The following is a 19,351-nucleotide window of genomic DNA, read 5'->3' as shown; positions in this document are numbered from 1 at the left end:
GGTTTGAAATACTCACCTGTCCTCTATGCCTGGCCAGCTTGTAGTCGCCCCCCCATCAGGTAACAGGGTGGGTCGAGGGAAGGAGCACTGAGGGTCTCAGTTCCCTATTTCACAACATCCTCTCAACAGCATATTACACCCAAAATCTACCAACATAGTTGCAAAATATTGGGCTGAAATTGCCCAAGGAAAAGCAAGTACTTTCAGAAGCAGTACCAAATGTGAACCATAACAGTGCTTCAAATAGCTCACAAATTGTCATGCTTCTGTCTGTTCAGCAATATAGAAACTACAAGTTTATTGATTTGAGCCTCCTCTGTCTTATGCAGAGACCTCCCATCACTAGTCAGATTCTGCTTTCTGCCTCCTCCTCCAAGAGATTTTTCTCCCTCTGAAACCTCTGCCCTCTGTTCCTGGTCATTCTCAGAATGGATTTCCCCCGAGACACAAGCTCCCTCTCCATCCACAGCCTGTTGATGTTACCAATGCACTGGAGAAGGTAGTGCTTGGGATAACAACAGAAGACAGCTGACTCTAAGCTTTTACTGGACATTGTGTTCCCCTCAAAGTTCTCAGTATATATGTATACACACATGCACTGTTTTAATAAAGTCCATCATAAAATTGGTATCCAATATCAGTGAGTTAAAACAATCAATCAATTTTTGCCTTGAATTGCCGATCATTTCCCCACTAACAGCTGAAATACTGAGTCAAGGAAACATGGCATTTTGAAATCTAATTCCCTTTCCCCCATATGTTGCGCAGATTTTAATAGAAGGTGTGCTGGGACAGGGAAGCGCAACCAGCATTGCACTCTTTGAAATCAAGATGACAACCGGCTACTGTATTGGTAAGTGGGTTTCATTCTCATTGCATCAGAACGTGAATCTTTTCCTAAAATCCCCTCTTGCCAGAGGAAATTGAATTCATCTTAAAGGCTAAGTATTTTATAGAATGTGCTGCACTATGCATAGTAGTTAAAATGCTTTGCTAGCTTCACTAGAATGGCGTGTTTTGTTTCCCATCTTTAGCATGGGAAGGCTCATTAGCATTTGCCTGGACTGGCTGGATTAATGAAAGACAGGTAGATGCAGCAAATGTAACCTGAGTTGTGCCTTAACCTCAATGGTCTAATAACAATAATTTCCAGTTTGCTGTAAACTCAGCTTTTGTTGCATTTGCCAAAAAAGCAGGCATCCTGTTACCTCCCTCCCTCCCTTTACTCTTTTGCTCTCCTGCACCCCATTGCCTCTGCCTTTATCATCACAGTTGTCACCTTGACTCCACTTGAGCTGGGCTGCCTGAGTGCCTGTTATGTGCCAGGTTCTGAGAGGGTGTATAGAGAAGACATACCATGTCCTTGTGGTTGCTCACCTTCTACTTGTCTGCCACTGGAGCTATTTCTACATATGATAAATACTGCAGGGGAGGGAGGAGAGGAAATCAAAGAGGACTGAGTTCAGGAGACATATTTGAGCTGGGGTTTCAAGAAGGAGTAGAGCCCTGGCCAGTATGTCTCAATGGTTAGAGCATTGGCCTGCACAACAAAGACTCATGAGTTCAATTCCTGGTCAAGGGCATATATCTGGGTTGCAGGTTCGATCCCACAGGGGCACATGCTGGAGGTAACCAGTCGATGTGTCTCTCTCACATTGATGTTTCTCTCTCCCCCACCCCATCCCTTCTACTCTCTAAAAATCAATGGAAAAAATATCCTTGGATAAGAATTAACAAAAAACAACAATAAGCAAATAAAAGAAGGAGTAGAACTTAGTCAAGTAAAGGTACTGGATAGAAAGACTCCAGTGTGGAGGAACCACAGAGCCTGCTCAGGCAAAGGCAAGAAACTCAGCAGGGAAGAGTCTGGATCCCGGCTGTGGAGCCTGGGTTAATGGATTACGTGGTTGGGAGATGCTAAATCTCAGTCTGCAAGGGAGGGCCCTGCAACTGTGGTTTTCCGATGATGACTCGGGCTGCCTCATGGAAACTTGCATTAGAAACAAGGAAAATATGGAAGAGGCAGGAGAACCCCTATAATGTGATTATGACCTTACAGAGGGGACATAATGAGGGTCTCAAATTGGGGTTGGCAATGGAATAGGAAAAGAGTGATTTTTCAGCACTGACAGTAAGTACTTGGAGGTTGATTGGCTGTGGAGAGGAAAAGAAAGAGTCAAAGACTATTCTGAATACAAAAGAGCCTTTGCTGATTCCCTGAGGCTTACTTCTGTTTTGACTTTCCAATGATGATGCTAAGGCAACTAAAGAAAACAGACTGAGAATGTGACCATTTTCTAAAGACAGTGAGTTTAGACCTAAGATCCCTTCCTTGAACCTCCCTGAAACTCCCTGTGGTGGTTGGATGGGTCTTGGACAGCTGGCTGACCTGTCAGACACTCCTGGTGGAGGACCACCTGCTGGCTCAGTCAACTCACTGACCCCACAGCCTCTGTTTTGTCACCTGTAAAATGGGGATATAATACTTCCCTCATAAGATTATTGTGGGGACTAATCATATGCTGGATATGAAGGTAATTTATATGGTGCTGGACACTCAAGAAATGTTCATTTCCCCTTTTCAAGTCATTTGATAGCTTCTGCTTTGTTTGGAAAACAAAAGGAGAGCCAATGCTTTTATCTTGTTACTTTGCATATACGCTCACCTCTCCTTCCTTTCGGAGCACTCTCTTTGCTTCTCACAGTTCCTGATCTGCAAAATGAGGTTAATAATAGTATCTACCTCATGGGGTTGTTTTGAGGATTCATTAAGTCAATTCATATACAGTGCTCAGAATAGTGCCTGGCACATGGAGGAATATTTTGCTTTTTATTTTACTCTGAGTCAGTCTTTGGCACTGAAAGTTGAGCATTGGTTAGCAGATGCTGCAGTGGAACAGTTGCTAATGAAAATCTTGAAATGTTTCAATGCTTGCTAATGTGAAAACACATTGATAACTATATCAGTCAAGGTCGTGGCAGAAAAGTGGAAACAGAGGGTCCATTCAGCCTGAGTCATTTGAGGAAAGTTCAGCAAGGAATACAAAGGTGTGCGTGGGTCATGGAAACCGGCGAGGGAGGGTTCAGTAATCAAAGACTAGTAACAGTGGTGACTCATGACCTGTCACTATCTTTAGATCTGAAGGGGCACCAGAACCTAGAGACAGTAGCTGGGTGGCGAGACCTTCTTGACATGAGCTGTGTCCCCAGTAGAGGGACACAGCCAACCCACAGAGACCTGGCAGGCAAGGGGGTGGGGATCACTGGGGAATAAACAGTCCCAAACTCATTCTGCTCCTACCTTTCATTGGACGAATACAACAGGAAGGCATAAGTCAGGGGAACCCACAGATATAATCCATACAGGTCAACCTCTGGAGGACAGAGAGGGGTGAAAAAGGGAGGGTGAATCTGAAGGGACCAATGGAAATGACCAGCACAATCACACTTCATATTTTTAATTGATTACTGGGGTCAATGGAAGCACTGGCTTGTGAGTTTCTTCTTCCTACTAAAGGAGTCTGTTGACCAGGAACAATTTATCCATGCAAACATGTCAATGCCACTAAAAGGGGGGGAGGGGAGGTCTCTTTATCATGTATCTCTTCTCTATTCAGTAGCTTCAGAAAGACCCAGAGCCTAGGATATGCCTGCCCTGCTTATTCTAACTAGGTTCTTATTTACAAAAAAAAAAAAAAAAAAGCAGATTAGCATTAGGAAGGATGCCCCTTAGCTCTAGGTATCTTGTCCACCATCAGGAGAGAAATAGATGGAAGAATGGGCTACCAGGTGCAAAAAAAGGTGGACAATAAATTTCTGGAGCTAAGAGCATAGCCCTAAACAGTGCTTTGAAACAGGATGGCTGATAAATACGGCTGGTTTGTACTAAGCCCCAGTCGTGTGTGTGGCATTGTCCTGGGAGCTGTCCCCACCTAAACAGCCCTATGAGGTTGGAACATTCCACTCCTTTCACATGTGAAGAAACGGAGGCTAAGAGAGGTGGTGAGTCTCTCTGCATGCAAGAGGGCTTGTAGGGAGAAGAACCACAGCCCAAAGGGGCAGCGATGAATTACAGTCTTGATTCATCACAGGATCCTTCTCTCCTCTTGACCAGTACTGTCCAGGGGTCCTGGTCCCAAGGTTCCAGTGAACAAAGGGAGTAAGAAACAGATGTTGATATCTAAAAGCAAACTCTGCAAGTGTGACTATATCTCCATGAGGTATGTTTTTATTTCTCTTCTGCCAGAATGTGACTTTGAAGAAAATCATCTCTGTGGCTTTGTGAACCGCTGGAACCCCAACGTGAACTGGTTTGTTGGAGGAGGAACAGCTCGGAATTCCCACTCCGTTCTCCCGCAGGATCACACCTTCAGGAATGAACTGGGTGAGCTGGGGACCAGTGGACTCCTTTCCCCAGGGTAACTGTTTCTGCCATCTCTTCCCGCCCCTTGCATTGACCTAACTTTGGCTCTGTCAACAGGGAAGGGAGGAGAGAGGAGGGTTGTTGGATCCAGGAAACCTGGTGGTAATGTAGGGAAGCATAATTCATCCGATAAGGACAAACTGCAGACATGAGAGCTATAGAGCGAAGGGGAACATTTCCATATTATGCTTTACTTTCTTATCTATTTGTTGTTCAGTACTTATTATTTCTGAAGACCAGGCTGGAATACTCTTAGGTTACTGTTCACTAGAAATAGATCCAATGATGGGAGCAAGTCCTTAAGAACATTTAAGTGGCTGGTGAGATGAACTAAGACCCAAGATTAATCCTGAATGTGGTGTGCAGCAGGGCCCCCTAGTGGCCACGAGGACTGATCCTCTGCAGAGAAAATTCGACCTTGAGGAGAAATTTTCCACTGAAGGAAGAAGACAAGGGCAAGGCAGAACCAAAGAACAAAAAAATGCCCCAGAAACTATTTGTGTAGATATATCTCGAATCACTTACATAAAAGGAGTTAAAATGGGAAAAAGACAAAATATTTTCAATTTCTTCTTTTAAAAGTAAGGCAGGTTTAGCACTTTGGAAAATGACAAAATATCAGGGTTTCCATGTGTATATCTGTATCTTGGCCCTAAAGACCCACAGCCCATTTCCACGTATGGCCACTGGAGGAAGCACGCTATAAGTGAGTTATGTGTAGAGTGAATGGTAACCATTCATGATACGTTAATCCATGAATCTGCATGAGTATTTTAAAAGACAAGTGGGTTAACTCAAAGCAACAAAATGTTCCCACCTCGTGACATCTTTACTTAAATGAAAAAAAGCAACGAACAATCTCTTGTGGTTTCACAAAGAAACTTTCTCTTAATTTATAGGAGTAAGCTAATTTTGAGATTGTTTTTCTCTCTTATTTAGCAACCAGTACAAGGAGTACAGAGAATCTTGAAAGATTGATGCATTAAAATTGCGGTAATTCTTGGCGTCCGTGTCTCCGAGGTACAGGCTTAAGTACGGGGAAGTGTTGAAGAACTTTTTCCATTCACACAAAAATTAGTTCCAAGGTTAGATCCTGTGGGTAACCAATGTTAGGATCTAACGATTATTTATTCAATGTGTCATTTTTCATCCTTAGTGAAGGTAAGGACCAGCTGGCTGGGGAGCACACATTTCTTGGAAGAGGCAACAGACCAGTAGTGTCAAGTAATTTATTTGACTATGTTACCTGAATGTAATCCTTCCTTTGAAGAGTGTATCGCCCCTCGTCCTTGCTCATTCTCACTTGTGACCACAGATATTTTGACCATATTTGTGTCAACAAGGGATAGAGGAAGAGGACGAGCTCAGAGTCCTGACGCCTGTGCTCCAGACCCAGATATCAGAGTGCCGCATTGCTTTGGGCATTATTTTGTTTTATCCTTAACTTCCCAGCGTCTTCATTAGCCTCTTTGCAAATGAGAAATTTGAATTCCATGATCTTGAAGATGTCTTTGAGGTATAATAATTTACTGTTTTTTCTTTACCTAATACTATACATCAAAATGTCCAAATTCATCACCTCTTGAGATCTATATTAAAATGTTTTGGGTCCCTCATGAGTACTTATGAGCACACTGCATTTGGCACTAGAAAAAGGGAAGTCTAAAAGGTATCAGGGGTAAGAAAAATAAGACCTGTCTTTTCTAATATCTTAACCAGAGATTTTTAAATATCTATATCAAGAGATGGGCGTAAGATGTGGTCATCCCTGAGGAGCACTAAGACTTGTTGGTAGGACACTGTCATTCCTGCCATAGGCGTGCCTGTCTCCTGTCCCTCTCCCTCTCCCCATCCCATCTTCTCCTCTCTATTTTCTTATCTTTCATCTTCTTTCTTGACTGTCCCAAGGCAGGCAACTTTGCCCACTAGCATTACTTAGTCCCTTGCTATCAATACTGAAGCCTAAAGAAGTAGCTGACCCTGGGCCTGAAGGGAAGAAATCTACAGAGAACTTTTACCTCCCTTCCAGCAACCCACCGGACTATCTAGTCAGTCCAATCAGACCCTGAGCACCAGAATGAGTTCCTTCATTCATCACTCATTCATTCATTCAGTCAGTCATTCATTCTCCCAACAAACACATAATAAGCACTTTTTATATGTCAGACATTCTTGCGAATCCTGGTGATACAAAAACAGTCACTGACCTCAAAGAGATCACAGGAACCAACTTTTCCAACCTGCTGCTTCCTAGACCACTTATTGAGAAGAATAATGTTTATATGAGGGAAGAAGGGCTCTCTGTGAGTCAAATAAACTGGGGAACTCTGAGCTAAAGAAAAATAAACAGATTTCTTTATTTTAGGACTTCTTGATGCTTTAATATCATTCTGTATTAATATATATTATGGCATTTCTCAAATTATTTAAATACTTAATTATTAAGCATTTAATACTTAATTATTAAAATTTTGTGTAAACATGCACAGTGATACATGACTAACAGAGGTACAAAATAAATGATACGGGGCCAGAAAAGTGAAAGGCTGCCTAGGATTTGGGGCTCGGGGAAGGCTTTGGAGAGGAAGTGATATCAGAACTGGAATTTGCCAGATGGATAAGGAGCAGACACGTGCAGCATATGCAAAGTTGTGTGGGCACGAGAGTGGACAGTTTATCAGCTGGCTGGAGGGTGCTGAGGATGCCAGGATGTATGATGATGGCAGAGCAGCCCCGGATCCGAGGTTAAGTTCCTGTTGACAGTAAGTGTGATGCCTGGATGCCTGCCTCCCACTTGCTCCTCCCGACTCCTCTCTCCTCTCGCTCTTTCACTCCAGTTTCTCTTCAGCGTTCGAACTAATGTTTTGCCTAAACATTAGCCAAACAGCCCCCTCATTCCCGCCCATTGCACACACATGTGCATGCATGCACACACTCACATGCATTCATACTCTTCACACCTGGACTCCTAGGTAAAACTTTCCCCTAAATATGATGGGGCTAAAAAAGATGAGTTCCAAAGATTTTTAAATATTTTATTTGAAAAACACTCTGCCCCTATGACTCAAAGGCTTGACCAGGATCATTCTTGGGAAACACACACACACACACACACACACCCTCCAAAGCTCTAACTAGGAGAAAGGTTGCCTTCCTTATTACATCTGCCTTCCACTGGGCATATTGATTTTCCCTGAGCTCTATCAATTTGGGTAGCAAAATAAAGATTAAATGGTTCAGATGTCTGCCCGCGGCAGCAGATTTTGCTCTATATAAATTCATCTCATGTTTATTCATGTACTGGAAGCAGTTTTTACCTCTGGTTTCAGGTAAAAACTGGAGACGTGAACAGCGAGGGGCCAGGGAAGCTGTGTGCCTGCTCAGGAGGGTTGGCGCCTCAGAGAGGTCGAAGGAGTCTTCCCAGGAGGGCTCTGGCCTTTATGTTGTAGAAAAGGGAACAGTGAATGTGATCTCTGAACAATAGGATGTGGGTATGAATTTTCCTTTATTCGGCTGTGTGTTTATAACAGTGAGTCAGATTTTTCAAATGAGCACCGTGTCTCCAAATTCTTGTCTAGTGATGAAAATGGCTCAAGTGCGCAGTGGGAACTGTGGCGGGACATCCTGGGAATACTGGAGCGGATGGAATATTGTCTGCTTTTCCTTTCTCAATTCTGATTCATCACATATGGATTTTTCCTCTTTTAATATTTTGTGAAGTGAAAAAAGAATCTTTCGGGAGGTCACCTACTGACAACTCAGATCATTACTGTTTCCTCCCTGCCTGAGCAAAAAGGAGATAATTGCTAGAAAACTAACAAGGGAAATCCATTTCTTGGCTGAGATTTCTTTAAATCAAACCTGCTTATGGGGCCATTCTAGAAGGAGCTGACCAAGGTTTCCAAACCTAAAATAAGGTCAGAATTATTGTATTCCATCAAAGACCCAGAGATGGATGGACCATCCTTCCATAACTCGTGACACTCTCTTCTCATTTCAGCTCACACTGAGCTCAAGTGTCGTCTTAACAGCACCTGAGCGTCGGCTCTCTGCATTGACCCTTCCGGTTCATTGCCTAAGCACTCAGGAGGGAGGCAGCCTCATCCGTGTTCCTCCCGTTGCCTTTGTGCAAGCTCTGCTGGGTCTCCTCTCCCTGTCCTTGGATGACTTGCCATTTTGCCTGGTATTAACAGCTTCCTTTTAAAGGATCAAGTTCAGTCACATCAAATTTCGAAAATCTCACCCGAGTCAAATCTTCCCGCAGGCAGAGCATGGTAGAGTAGCCCAGAGAGCGTTTGTACTCTATTTCTTCATAGGTCTCCCCCTTTAGTCTCCCCCCACTTGCTCACTGTGCTGCTCCTGGCTCATCCAGGGTTGGGGAGGCATGACGAGGGTGGGACAGAAAGGGGAAGGAAGTAGATGAAACGTTTTATGTGGCCAGAGCTGTTTAATCTGGAGTTGATGTTCTTTATACTGCAGGAGGCCGAATACTGGCCATTTCTCTCACACTATTCCCACTCCACTCTTCCCAGACGGGCGATGCACTCTCTGGGAGACCCCTTTAGTAACGGTACACCTGGCCAGCTGCTCTCTGTTGGAATTACCACCCTGCATGCATCCTTTTGAGAAAAGTCCTTCAAGGCACCGTAGTCCAGCTGCCATCTGAGTTGTCAACTTTGGCTAAGGGAAAACTCAAATCTTTGTGTCATCAAACTTTAAAAATGGAGCTCACTAACTACAAAATCCTTTGTGTCCACTCTGCCCCTACAGGTCCTCCTACCTCTTGCCTTTAGATCTAGGCAGTCGAGAGTTAGACGCCCGCCTCAGCACCCCACAAACTCCAGTTATCAATCGTCAAGTTCTCCCATTAACTCTGACCACCCTCCTCTCAAGGCCCAAGGCGATCACAGAACTGGAAACCCGAGGATGGGTGAGGATGAGGTTACATAAGTTCCCCTCTTCCACCCTCTCCGCAAGTGGTTCCCTTAAGTGTCCTCCCTTGGATGAGGGTGAGAATGGGGAAGCATTCCCTCCCCTTCACTTGGGGGGGGGGGGGCAAGGGTCAAAAAGAAACACATGGCAGGTCAGCTCCGTGACAGCTCTCTTCAAAGAAACTGTCTCCAATCTTTCTGATCCCTCTCTGGCCTTGTCATATATACAGATTGGAGGGGAGAGATGGGCTCAGTCTGGTGGATCTGGCTTAGCTGCCAGGTCTGCCAGAGTGTAGCATGTTCTACACTGAGGGTCTGCACTGCTCTTTAGAAATGGACTTCTCACCCATTGTTCTTGGCATTGAGGTCTTAGCAGGGACTAGAAGTTGCACTTCACATTCATTTACATTTATACCATTCCTGCAAACTGTATTTAAAAAAACAAACTGGAGACTGCCTGACTGGTGTGGCTCAGTGTATTGAGCAGTATCCCATGGACTGAGGGGTCCCAGTTTGACTCCTGGTCAGGGCACATGCCCGGGTTGTGGGCTCGATCCCCAGTAGGAGTCATGCAGGAGGCAGCCGATTGATGTTTCTCACATTGATGTTTCTATCTCTCTCTCACTTCCTCCCTCTCTAAAAACTCGATGAAAACATATAAAAACATTTTTTTATTTAAATAAAAAACTAGAATCTGACTCTATTATAGTAAAATTCACCCAAACCCATAGCACTAAAGGGTCATGAAGAAAACTATTGATTCACGGGCTAGGAGAGCAGGCATGATTCCTTGCTATCTCTGGGTGCTGTCTCCTCACAATGGCAGCAGACCAGGGGGTGCTTCCAGCTGGCACATGTTTCCGCAGACCAAACTCTCCCCTTGCCCGGGAGACAGCTTCTCCAGACAGCCATGACACGGATGCAGGCGTCACAAATACAGCACAAATGTGGCCGGCCGGGCGGAATCACCGCTGAGTCAGAGGGTGCCTTGGGCCCGGCAGCCAAGCCAAGGGCAATCTTTGTGGAATGCTGGTTAGCCAGACTGTTTGAAAATAAAAATTTGGGAACTTCCTTCAAAGTTCCTTTCCTAACTCAAGGGAAAATGGAGAATTAGCAGGGGCCACTGGTTCCACGTGAAACGTTGAGCTAATCCAGGGGCTGCTACAAGAAAGGGGGAAGGTCCCCTTCAGACGTGCATGTGCGGTCCCTGCCCGCCTGTCCAGAGGGGCCTCGGCTTGGGCTGGCGTCACCAAGGGTTTTGATCTTTCAACAGAATTGGAAATTGGTTGTCCCCCCCCCCCGCCCCCTGAAACTGCAGGCTTTTAGTGTATAATCCAGAATGAGGGGGAAATAGACAGGCTCCCCGTCTGAATATGACAGAGCAGCTCCAAGCGTCGGGAAGAGGCAGCAAACTTCTCAATTTTTAATCTTATGGGGCGCCCTTTGTCCCCGTCATAGGCTCTCTCATTTCCAGTTTTAAATGTAATACTTACAAATTTTGGTGGCCTACAGAATCCCCAGTAATTTGGTTGATTAGAGGATTCTGTCCACATAGGGTCTATCGATACCTAGTTTCATCCTACTCAAACTTAAAAGGATCTGATAAAAATTGCCTCTCCCAGAAATTCTGGAGGCTCTAGAACCAGATAGGAGGGTTGGCCTCACTAAAGCAGGCAGGAAAATTCTCAAAATACAACCAGCCACTAGGCATAATTTTCTAAGAACTCCAGGCTACCTTCTTCATCCCCCTTGGAAAGGTACACAGACTGGTGCACCCACCCAGCCATGTGCTCAGAGCGGATTGTACCCAACAACGACATACGCTCATCCTGGGCAGACACCTGGTGATTCCTGAATCATCCTCACCTCTTCAGCTGAGACAGTAAAGCTGAATGATGATGAGCTACCTTAGGTTTTCCAGTGAAAAACTTAGTCTTACTCAGTAAATAGTACCCAACATTGGCAACAAATGAATGATGGGAGCGGGGCGGGGAGGGGTATGTGGTCTAGTCTAGTGGTTCCATATGAGACTTGTCAGCAGTCCTATTCTTGTTCCCAGAAGCCTCTCTGACTCACTTTGGGCAGGTCACGTTGTGTTTGCTGGATGTTTTTTTGGATCTGAAATGTGATTGTGGCTCATGTGGCCTAGTGTCTTGTGCATGTGTTGTTAATGAGGGCCCTGAACTGCAAATTCAGGGATTAAGATGTTGTTCACACAGCAGGTCAGTAACCAGACTTTAAAGAAGATGGTCAGATTTCTGTCCATTGTGAGGAAGATAATGCGTAATTTCACAGGCTCTGAGACGCTTCTCTAAGCACAGTTATTGTGCACTCTGGAAGTAGCATGAATAATTTCAAGTGGATTTGTGAGCCCCTCTCACCCAGATTCACTGAGAGTCTTTGGAGGTGTTCCTTCCCCTGGGTAGAATGACTTCCCTCCTCCTGGGTCTGTCAGTGCGGGTCCTCCAAGAAGCAGACACTAAGGCGGGATTCGGTGTGAAAGAGATTCATTGGGGGAAATGACTGTGAAGGACAAAGGGGAGAGAGCTGGAGTAGCTGAGCCAGGTCAATATATCCGTTAGGCATTGAAGTCACAGTGCCTGGGAGCCATGACATTTTTAGGGAGCCATGAGAATGTTTATATGTTACTTATTTTTAAATCAAAAGAAAAAATGAACATAATAATAACAAATACAAGTGCAGCCTAGATTATATTCATCACTACACCCATGCAGTTGTGAAGTGTAATTGTTACTAAGTTCTATGGAGAAAGGGGCCATGGTGGTGAAGGTCATGGTGCACCCTTGGTGGGAGAGCCCTCAGCCCAGGATGGAAGGCTGGTGCCTGTGGAAGAGAGGGGCCAGGCTGATGGGGCGTCGCTGCAGAGCCCCGTGTCACACAGACTGGCCCTGCTCTGGCACCCTCTGTCCCTGGCTGAGAACAGCCCGGTGTGGTGAGGCCCTGGCACAGGCGCTGCTGTGGCGCCACATGTGAGCCAGCTGGAGGCTGCCAGTCGGCTGTGGTCCTTGCAGCAAGTCCACTCGAAGGAAATGTCAGCAGCCCACCTCCATGGCCCCCACAAAGAGGTATCAACTAAGCAAACCATTATAGCTCTTCTGCCCAGTCTCCCCAGTGGCATATCTTGGAAAGAGATTGTTTCATTACAAGACATATTATGTTTTAAAGGGCATTATAAGCTTCCTCTCTGGAGAATTGCTGGTTACCCGAAGGGAGGGGGATTGGGGGACTTGGTGAAAGATGGGGAAGTTGGGGAGATGAGTGAAAAAGGTGAAGGGATTAAGAAGTGCAGATTGACAGTTACAAAATAGTCACAGGTATGTGAAATACAGCATAGGGAATATAGTCAATAATATTGTAATAACTGTGTGTAGTGTCAGGGGGGCACTAGTAGCGGGGTGATCACTTAGTAAGTTATATAATGTCCAACCACTGGGTTATACACCTGAAACCAAGACAATATCGCACACCAAGTTGAAAAATTGGAAAATAATTGAAAAATAAAAAACTATTTCAAGTCAAAAAATAATTAAATAAATTTTTTTAAACACTTCCTCTCTGCCTTTGACACTCACAGAGGTCTCAGTGACAGAGGAGAGCTACAGAGGCCAGCGGCTGCCATGCGTTCTCCATCAGCAACCTGTTCTAGTGCAGGCTGGCTGGCCGCCAGCGCGGCCTCCCTCAATACCACAGGTTCTTCGACTCTGCTCAGTCTGACGTGACTCTTCCTTTAAAATCCCTCCCCAGAGGTGGCAGATCGGTTTCCAGCCTGCAGACATGTTTATCTGGCAATACAACGTTTGAACAAAAGGATGGTGAAGGGTATTATGGGTTGAATTGTATTTCCTCCAAATTCATAGGTTGAAGTTCTAACACCCAGTATTTCAGAAGGTGAACTTATTTGGAAACAGGGTCATTGCAGATATAACTGGTGAGATGAGATCAGAGATCATACTGAAGTAGGGTGGGCCCCAAGTCCAGTATAACTTGTGTCCTTATAAAAGGGGAAAATGTGGCCCTGGCCTGTTTGGCTCAGCGGTTAGAGCTTCGGCCTGCAGACCAAAGCCTCCCGGGTTCGATTTCGGCCAAGGGCACGTGTCTTGGTTGTAGTTTGTCCCCGGCCCTGGTCAGGGTCCTATGGGGGGCAGCCAAACAATGTGTCTCTCTCACATCGATGTTTCTCTCTCTCTTTCTCTCTCTCTTTCTCTCTCTCTTTCTCTCTCTCTTTCTCTCTCTCTCTCTCTCTCTCTCTCTCTCTCTCTCTCTCTCTCTCGCCTTCTCCCATTCAATCTGATATTTGAAAAAATATCCTCAGGTGAGGATTAAAAAAAACAAACGAAAAGGGGGAAATGTGGAGACAGAGCGACATGCACAGAGAAGAGCACCATGTGGACATGAAGGCAGAGGCCGGGTGATGCCAGCAAACACCAAGCTGGGAGAGAGGCCTTGGCCTGTTCCTCCTCACAGCCCTCAGAGGGTCCAGTCCTCTCCATTCCTTGATCTTGAACTTCTAGCCTCCAGAACTGTGCAACAATCCATTTCTGTCATTTAAGCCACCTCGTGTGTGGCACTTCGCTATAGCAACCCTCGCACACTAATAGGAGGATAGCATTTGAAGTGGAGAGAGTTGCCATAAAAATCTGGATTTGAGCTTCGGTGAGCATAGCCTGCGGCACCAGGTTGGACGTCAGGGCCGAGCCGGGAGCAGAGGGAAGGGCTTCAGGATGGGCTGGAGACAAGGTGGTGTGTGGCCGGCCGCTCTCACCGAGAGGATGTGGGCCTAGGGCTATCGGATTTGCTGACTCTTTCAGAGAAGCTTAGTTTCTGTTCCTCATTGCTGGTGAAATATGATTTCAAATGTTGGCAACTAATTCAGTACCCTCTTTTTTTTTCCTCCTGACCCAATCCACTTCGATCCTATCCCTGATCTAGCTGGCTCCTCAGAGGATTCGAGTTTGTGATCTCCATTCATTCGCAGTTGCATGGCTTGGTGAGATGATCTGAGAAATTATGTTTCGACAAGGAAGGTTATTCAAGGTGGGGGTGGACAATTAGCTACCAGGAGAAAGTAAGCTTTGATTTGTCCATCTTTCTCCTCCTCGTTGAGGTGAGGACCTTTCTGAGACCATATTTGTGCTTTGAATAACCACTGGTTGAGGGCCTACATCCTGGGCAAGTGTGCTAGATGCAGAGTAAGTGTCCAGTGTATGAATGCATATATTCTTCCTAATATTCTAACTGCTGTTCTGCCCGAGATGAAAGGAATTATTATTAACCAGCCATAATGTAATAAAAACAAAGATATTCAGCTGTAATTGTTCTGAGCTCGTAAACAGAAGGGCCCTTCTGCCAAAGCTCCATTGTACAGCATCCCTCCGTCGTTGCCACGTAAATAAATTCAGACAGAATCGCTCGTAATGATAGCTCCTCTTTACAGAAAAGAGAAAATGGGGAGATCATGGTATAGTACTAGAATTATTAATGGCATTATTTTATTTCATTATAATTATGTTAGGCAATTACAATGTGCCAGGTACATGCAAAGCACTTCACATACATAATCCCATTTCATACTCATATAAACCCAGTGAAAGAAGTATTTGATTCTCATTCTAGAGATTCTGGAATTGCAACCCAGAAAGATTTAGTAACTTGCTTAAGGTCACAGGGCTGGTAAGAGGTAGAGCAGGATTCGAACTCAGTTCTCAAATCCAGGCTCTTGATTCAAACTCAAATCCAGGCTCTCCCCATTTCTCAGTTTCACCAAATACCTCCCATGGAGGTCAGCCTCTGCATCCAGAGCCCACCACGAGTGGTATCACAGGTTCCACTTTCCAAATCCTAATCCTGTCTGCAGTGTTGATTGGCCTACATGTTCTATTAAAGAGGCACAACTAGTCATCCAGTATGAATTCAAAATCCTAGTTTCATTCAAAGAATATAAAATGACATTTTGTATATATTGTAAAGATGTCTGTCTATGCCTTTTTAAGAACAGAGAGTGTGCTTGGTATGTTCTTAGAAACCTTAAAACTCAAAGAAGGCTTGGAGGAGGGAGGCTTCTGGGGTAACATTCTGTTTCTTTCCACAGCTGTGTGCAGCTTGTAAAAACCCAAGCACTTTGCAGATGATACATTCACCTTTCTATATGGATGCTTACTTCAGTCAAAAGTAAGGAAAAGAAAAAGAACGATTCTTATCTTATATTTAGCAGAGCACAGGGAACCCCATGTATTTCTCTCCCAGGGACGACATTCATCAATCCACGGCCGAACGTCTTTCTTCTGTGACGCATTTGCTTCCTCTCCACCACTGCCACTGGATAATTCCCAAGTGAATCCCGGAATCCCACCATTTCATCCGAAAGTCCCCGGCCTGTCTCACGCTGCTTTCTTTCCTCTGGTTTTCAGGCCACTACATGTACGTGGACTCGGTGTACATCAAGCACTTCCAGGAGGTGGCACAGCTCATCTCCCCAGTGACCACGGCCCCCATGTCTGGCTGCCTGTCATTTTATTACCAGCTCCAGCAGGGGAATGACAATGTCTTCTCCCTTTATACTCGGGATGTGACCGGCATTTATGAGGAGATCTGGAAAACCGACAGTCCAGAGAGTCCTGTCTGGAACCTCGCTGAAGTGGAGTTCAGTGCTCCGTACCCCATGGAGGTGGGTGTCCCAGGTGGGCCCTGACCTGGCCACTCTGCAGGGTGGCAGGGGGTCGGGAGGTGCTGCAGTCTCACACTCATGCTTTCTTTTCTGCTGTGTCTCAATCTTTTTTTTTTCTTTTCCCTTCCTCAGCGCCCTCCACTTCTCTCCCTTCCTGTGTATGCCCTTCTAATTTTTTTTCTTTATTGATTTGAGAGAGGAAGGGAGAGGGAGAGAGAGAAACATCGATGAGAGAGAACATCGATTGGGTGCCTCCTGCATGCCCCCCACTGGGGATCGGGGCCACAACCAGGAATCGAACTGGCGACCACCTGGTGCATGGGTCAACAACGCTCAGCCACTGAGCCGCACCAGCCGGGCTGTATGCCCTTCTGCCTTCCTTCTTTATCACCTTCTTCTAACAAGACTGTTTTTTCTAAGGACTAATATGGAAAAACCAGTCAACCAACTAGGTGCTTGGGGCACACTCTCCCTGGGAACCGTGCACTGTGGCCATGGAAGTTCAAAGGGAGCAAAGCCTCCTGAGTGAAAGTCACTCTGGGACTCGCACTCCTGAGAGCCATTAACATCCCATGAAGGGATGTTATTAAGAAGATTATTTTCATTCCCTTATTTGTGAGGAGAATCTTTCTAGAGGAAAAAAAATACATATATTTTTTTCTCCTTTACAGTATAAATAATGCCGAAGAAATCAGAAATAAGTTTATGATTGCAGTCCGAATTTGAAACAATGGTGCTTTAGTTTTAATACTTTCTATAGTTACATGAGTGACAAATGTCCAATGCAAAAGAATTAGAAAGTTCAGGAAATCAAAACAAACTGCAACAGCCTGGGCCTACCCTGCAGAGATAAGAACTGTAACATTTTAGATTGCATCCTTGAAAGACCATTTTTCTAAGCACAGATATGAATACATATCTATATCTATGTCCATATTATATTACTTACAATAATTAAACAAAGTAGGTGAAATATTCCCATTTTTCAGAAGAGAAAAAATAAATGAAGAGTGTAGCTCTGGCCTGTTGGGCTCAGCGGTGAGAGCTTCAACCCACGGACCAAAGAGTCGAAGGTTTGATTCCGGTCTCGTACCTCGGTTGCAGTTCATCCCCGGCCCTGGTCGGGGTAACCAGTCAGTGTGGCTCTATCACATCGATGTTTCTCTCTCTCTCTCCTTCCCTCCCACTTTATCTGATGATAAATGGGGGAAAAAATCCTCAAGTGAGGGAGTAAAAAAAGAAATGGAGAGCCTAAGAAGTTGGACGTTTTTTATCTAGGTCACACAGCTGGTGAGTGCCAGGGCACTTAGAAAAGTCCCTGAACTAAAATCTGACCTAAAGCTGAAGGAGGAGGCCCAGGTCCGTCTGAGGACCCCATAGGACCTCTCGAGTCAGTGGGGCAACAGTGTGGTTGCAGGTTCGGGGCTGTAAGTGCAGTCTTAGTCACCACAGGTTGCTACCGTCCCCTATTTTTCACTTCATGCTTTCTACACTCTCTTTCCCTGTTCCCTTTATTTTTAAAAAAGTTTTTATTAATTAATTTGTTTTTGTTACAGATGTTTCTCATTTTTTCTGCATTAAGACCCTCCTCCCCTTCCCCCCACCCCATCCCCAGCTTTGTTGTCTATGTTCATTGGTCATGCATACATGCATGTAAGTTCTATGGTTTATCTCTTCCCTTCCCCCACAACCCCCCCCCTTTGAGGCTTGTCAGTCTGTACCCCACCTCTATGTCTCTGGGTTAATTTTGTTCAGCAGTTTGTTTAGTTCATTATATTCCACAAATAAGTGAGATCATGTGATATTTGTCTTTCTCTGTTTGGCTTGTTTCTTAGCATAATATAGCCTGCCACTCCCCTGACCCTCTTCAGGTCGCTGTCTGCCCCCCACAGCCCCAGAAAGAGCACAGTGCCTTCTGCAGTGTGTGTGCTAGTTCCTATCCCGAAGGCCGACCAGGCCTCAAGCTGCCCTTGCAGCCTGGTGGAAAGTTTTCTGGGAGCCTGGGTTACAAGGAGAAAGAGAAATGCACGTACTGCCTCAGAAATTGTTTTCCTTCTAGTAAAGTCAAATGAGTCACACACACACACACACACACACACACACACACACACACCACCCCTCCCTGCCCCCCGCCACTCTCTTTGTGAACGCCTTCCCTCCAAGCATATACTACTCCTTGGGCAACATTTATATGGGTGAGACATCACCAATTTTTTTTTTTTAAATCAAAGCTGAAAAGTTACAATTCTGGGCATTACTAAACTTCAATGTATATCCTTTTGATTCGCACATGTGTGGTTTGCTCTAGTAGACTGAACTCATTATATCTGTATTATTTGCTCTCTGCAATTGCCGGGAAGAGAAACATACCCTGCAGAAATCAGCGAATTTAATGTCACCGTATTCTCCAGTGAATTTTAAGAAGGAAAACAAGCATTTGAGACCCTCTTTCTGAGCAAGAGAGTGCCACATGAGCGGTGATGAGCATATTAGCATATTCTGATCCGAAATATTCTCATTTGGCCTGCTCAGTAAGATAAGTTCTGTCACTGACTTCCTTCGTTGGCTTTTGGGGACCAGTGCTAAGTGTATAAACTTCATTTGCCCCTTCTCATGTGTCCACATCTGTTCCCTTCATCCTTGCTCTGCTCCCCTTGCCAGAGGCAAACTTCCAGGGCACCTCTTGGATTTTGCCGAGTCAGGTACCAGGCCTCTGCAGGGCCATTGTTATTAAGCTGAAAGGGACCTTAGGATCTATCTTGTCCAAACTCTTTTTTTTTCCAAAAATGGAGAAACTGAGACCCAGAGGGGAGAAGGGGCCTGCTCGAGCTCATTAGTGTGTGGAAAGGCCAAGGGCCCCAGTGGGGCTTACTCCTCTGTGAAGTGCAGGGAAACCGAACCTGCTCTCTGCAAGTAGCCTGTTGTTTCTCTCACTGAAGTTCACACTGCGAATTGTCAGTTCTGTACTCGTCAGCAAGTGACATAGGTGCTTTAGCTGACACTCAGCAGAGGAGGAAAAGTTCACCAATAAAATACAACTTAGGGCTCTTCCTAAAAGAGACTGTGGGTTGAGGAGGGAGCTGCCCAAACTCCCCTATTTGGGAACATAATTCCTTAAATGCTGATAACTTGGCCTCTCCTGGCTTATTGACACATCATTTTATTTATTTATTTATTTATTTATTTATTTATTTTTAATTTTTTTATCCTCACCCGAGGACATTTTTCCATTTTTTGTTCAGATAGAGTGGGGGTGGGGGGGAGAAGAAGAGAGAGAGAGAAACATCAACGTGAAAGGAACACATCAAGTGG

At 45.1% G+C, this 19,351-nt stretch overlaps 1 protein-coding gene across 1 annotated transcript in view; it reads left to right on the top strand.

Moving 5' to 3' along the window:
• The first annotated feature begins 774 nt into the window (after positions 1 to 774).
• The window catches only part of MAMDC2 (MAM domain containing 2), a 71,657-nt gene continuing 53,080 nt past the window's right edge, over positions 775 to 19,351 (top strand). The window contains exons 1-3 of the mRNA XM_036261069.1: positions 775 to 853; positions 4,247 to 4,384; positions 15,783 to 16,039. Of these exons, the coding sequence (XP_036116962.1) occupies positions 832 to 853; positions 4,247 to 4,384; positions 15,783 to 16,039 (417 nt within the window). The 5' untranslated portion in view covers positions 775 to 831. The remainder of the gene's footprint in view (positions 854 to 4,246; positions 4,385 to 15,782; positions 16,040 to 19,351) is intronic.

The sequence above is a fragment of the Molossus molossus genome, unplaced genomic scaffold, assembly GCF_014108415.1.
Source record: "Molossus molossus isolate mMolMol1 unplaced genomic scaffold, mMolMol1.p scaffold_m16_p_14, whole genome shotgun sequence".
NCBI classification, from domain to species: Eukaryota; Metazoa; Chordata; class Mammalia; order Chiroptera; family Molossidae; genus Molossus; species Molossus molossus.
Note: the sequence above shows the minus strand (reverse complement) of the source record. Positions and strands in the feature narration are given on the sequence as shown.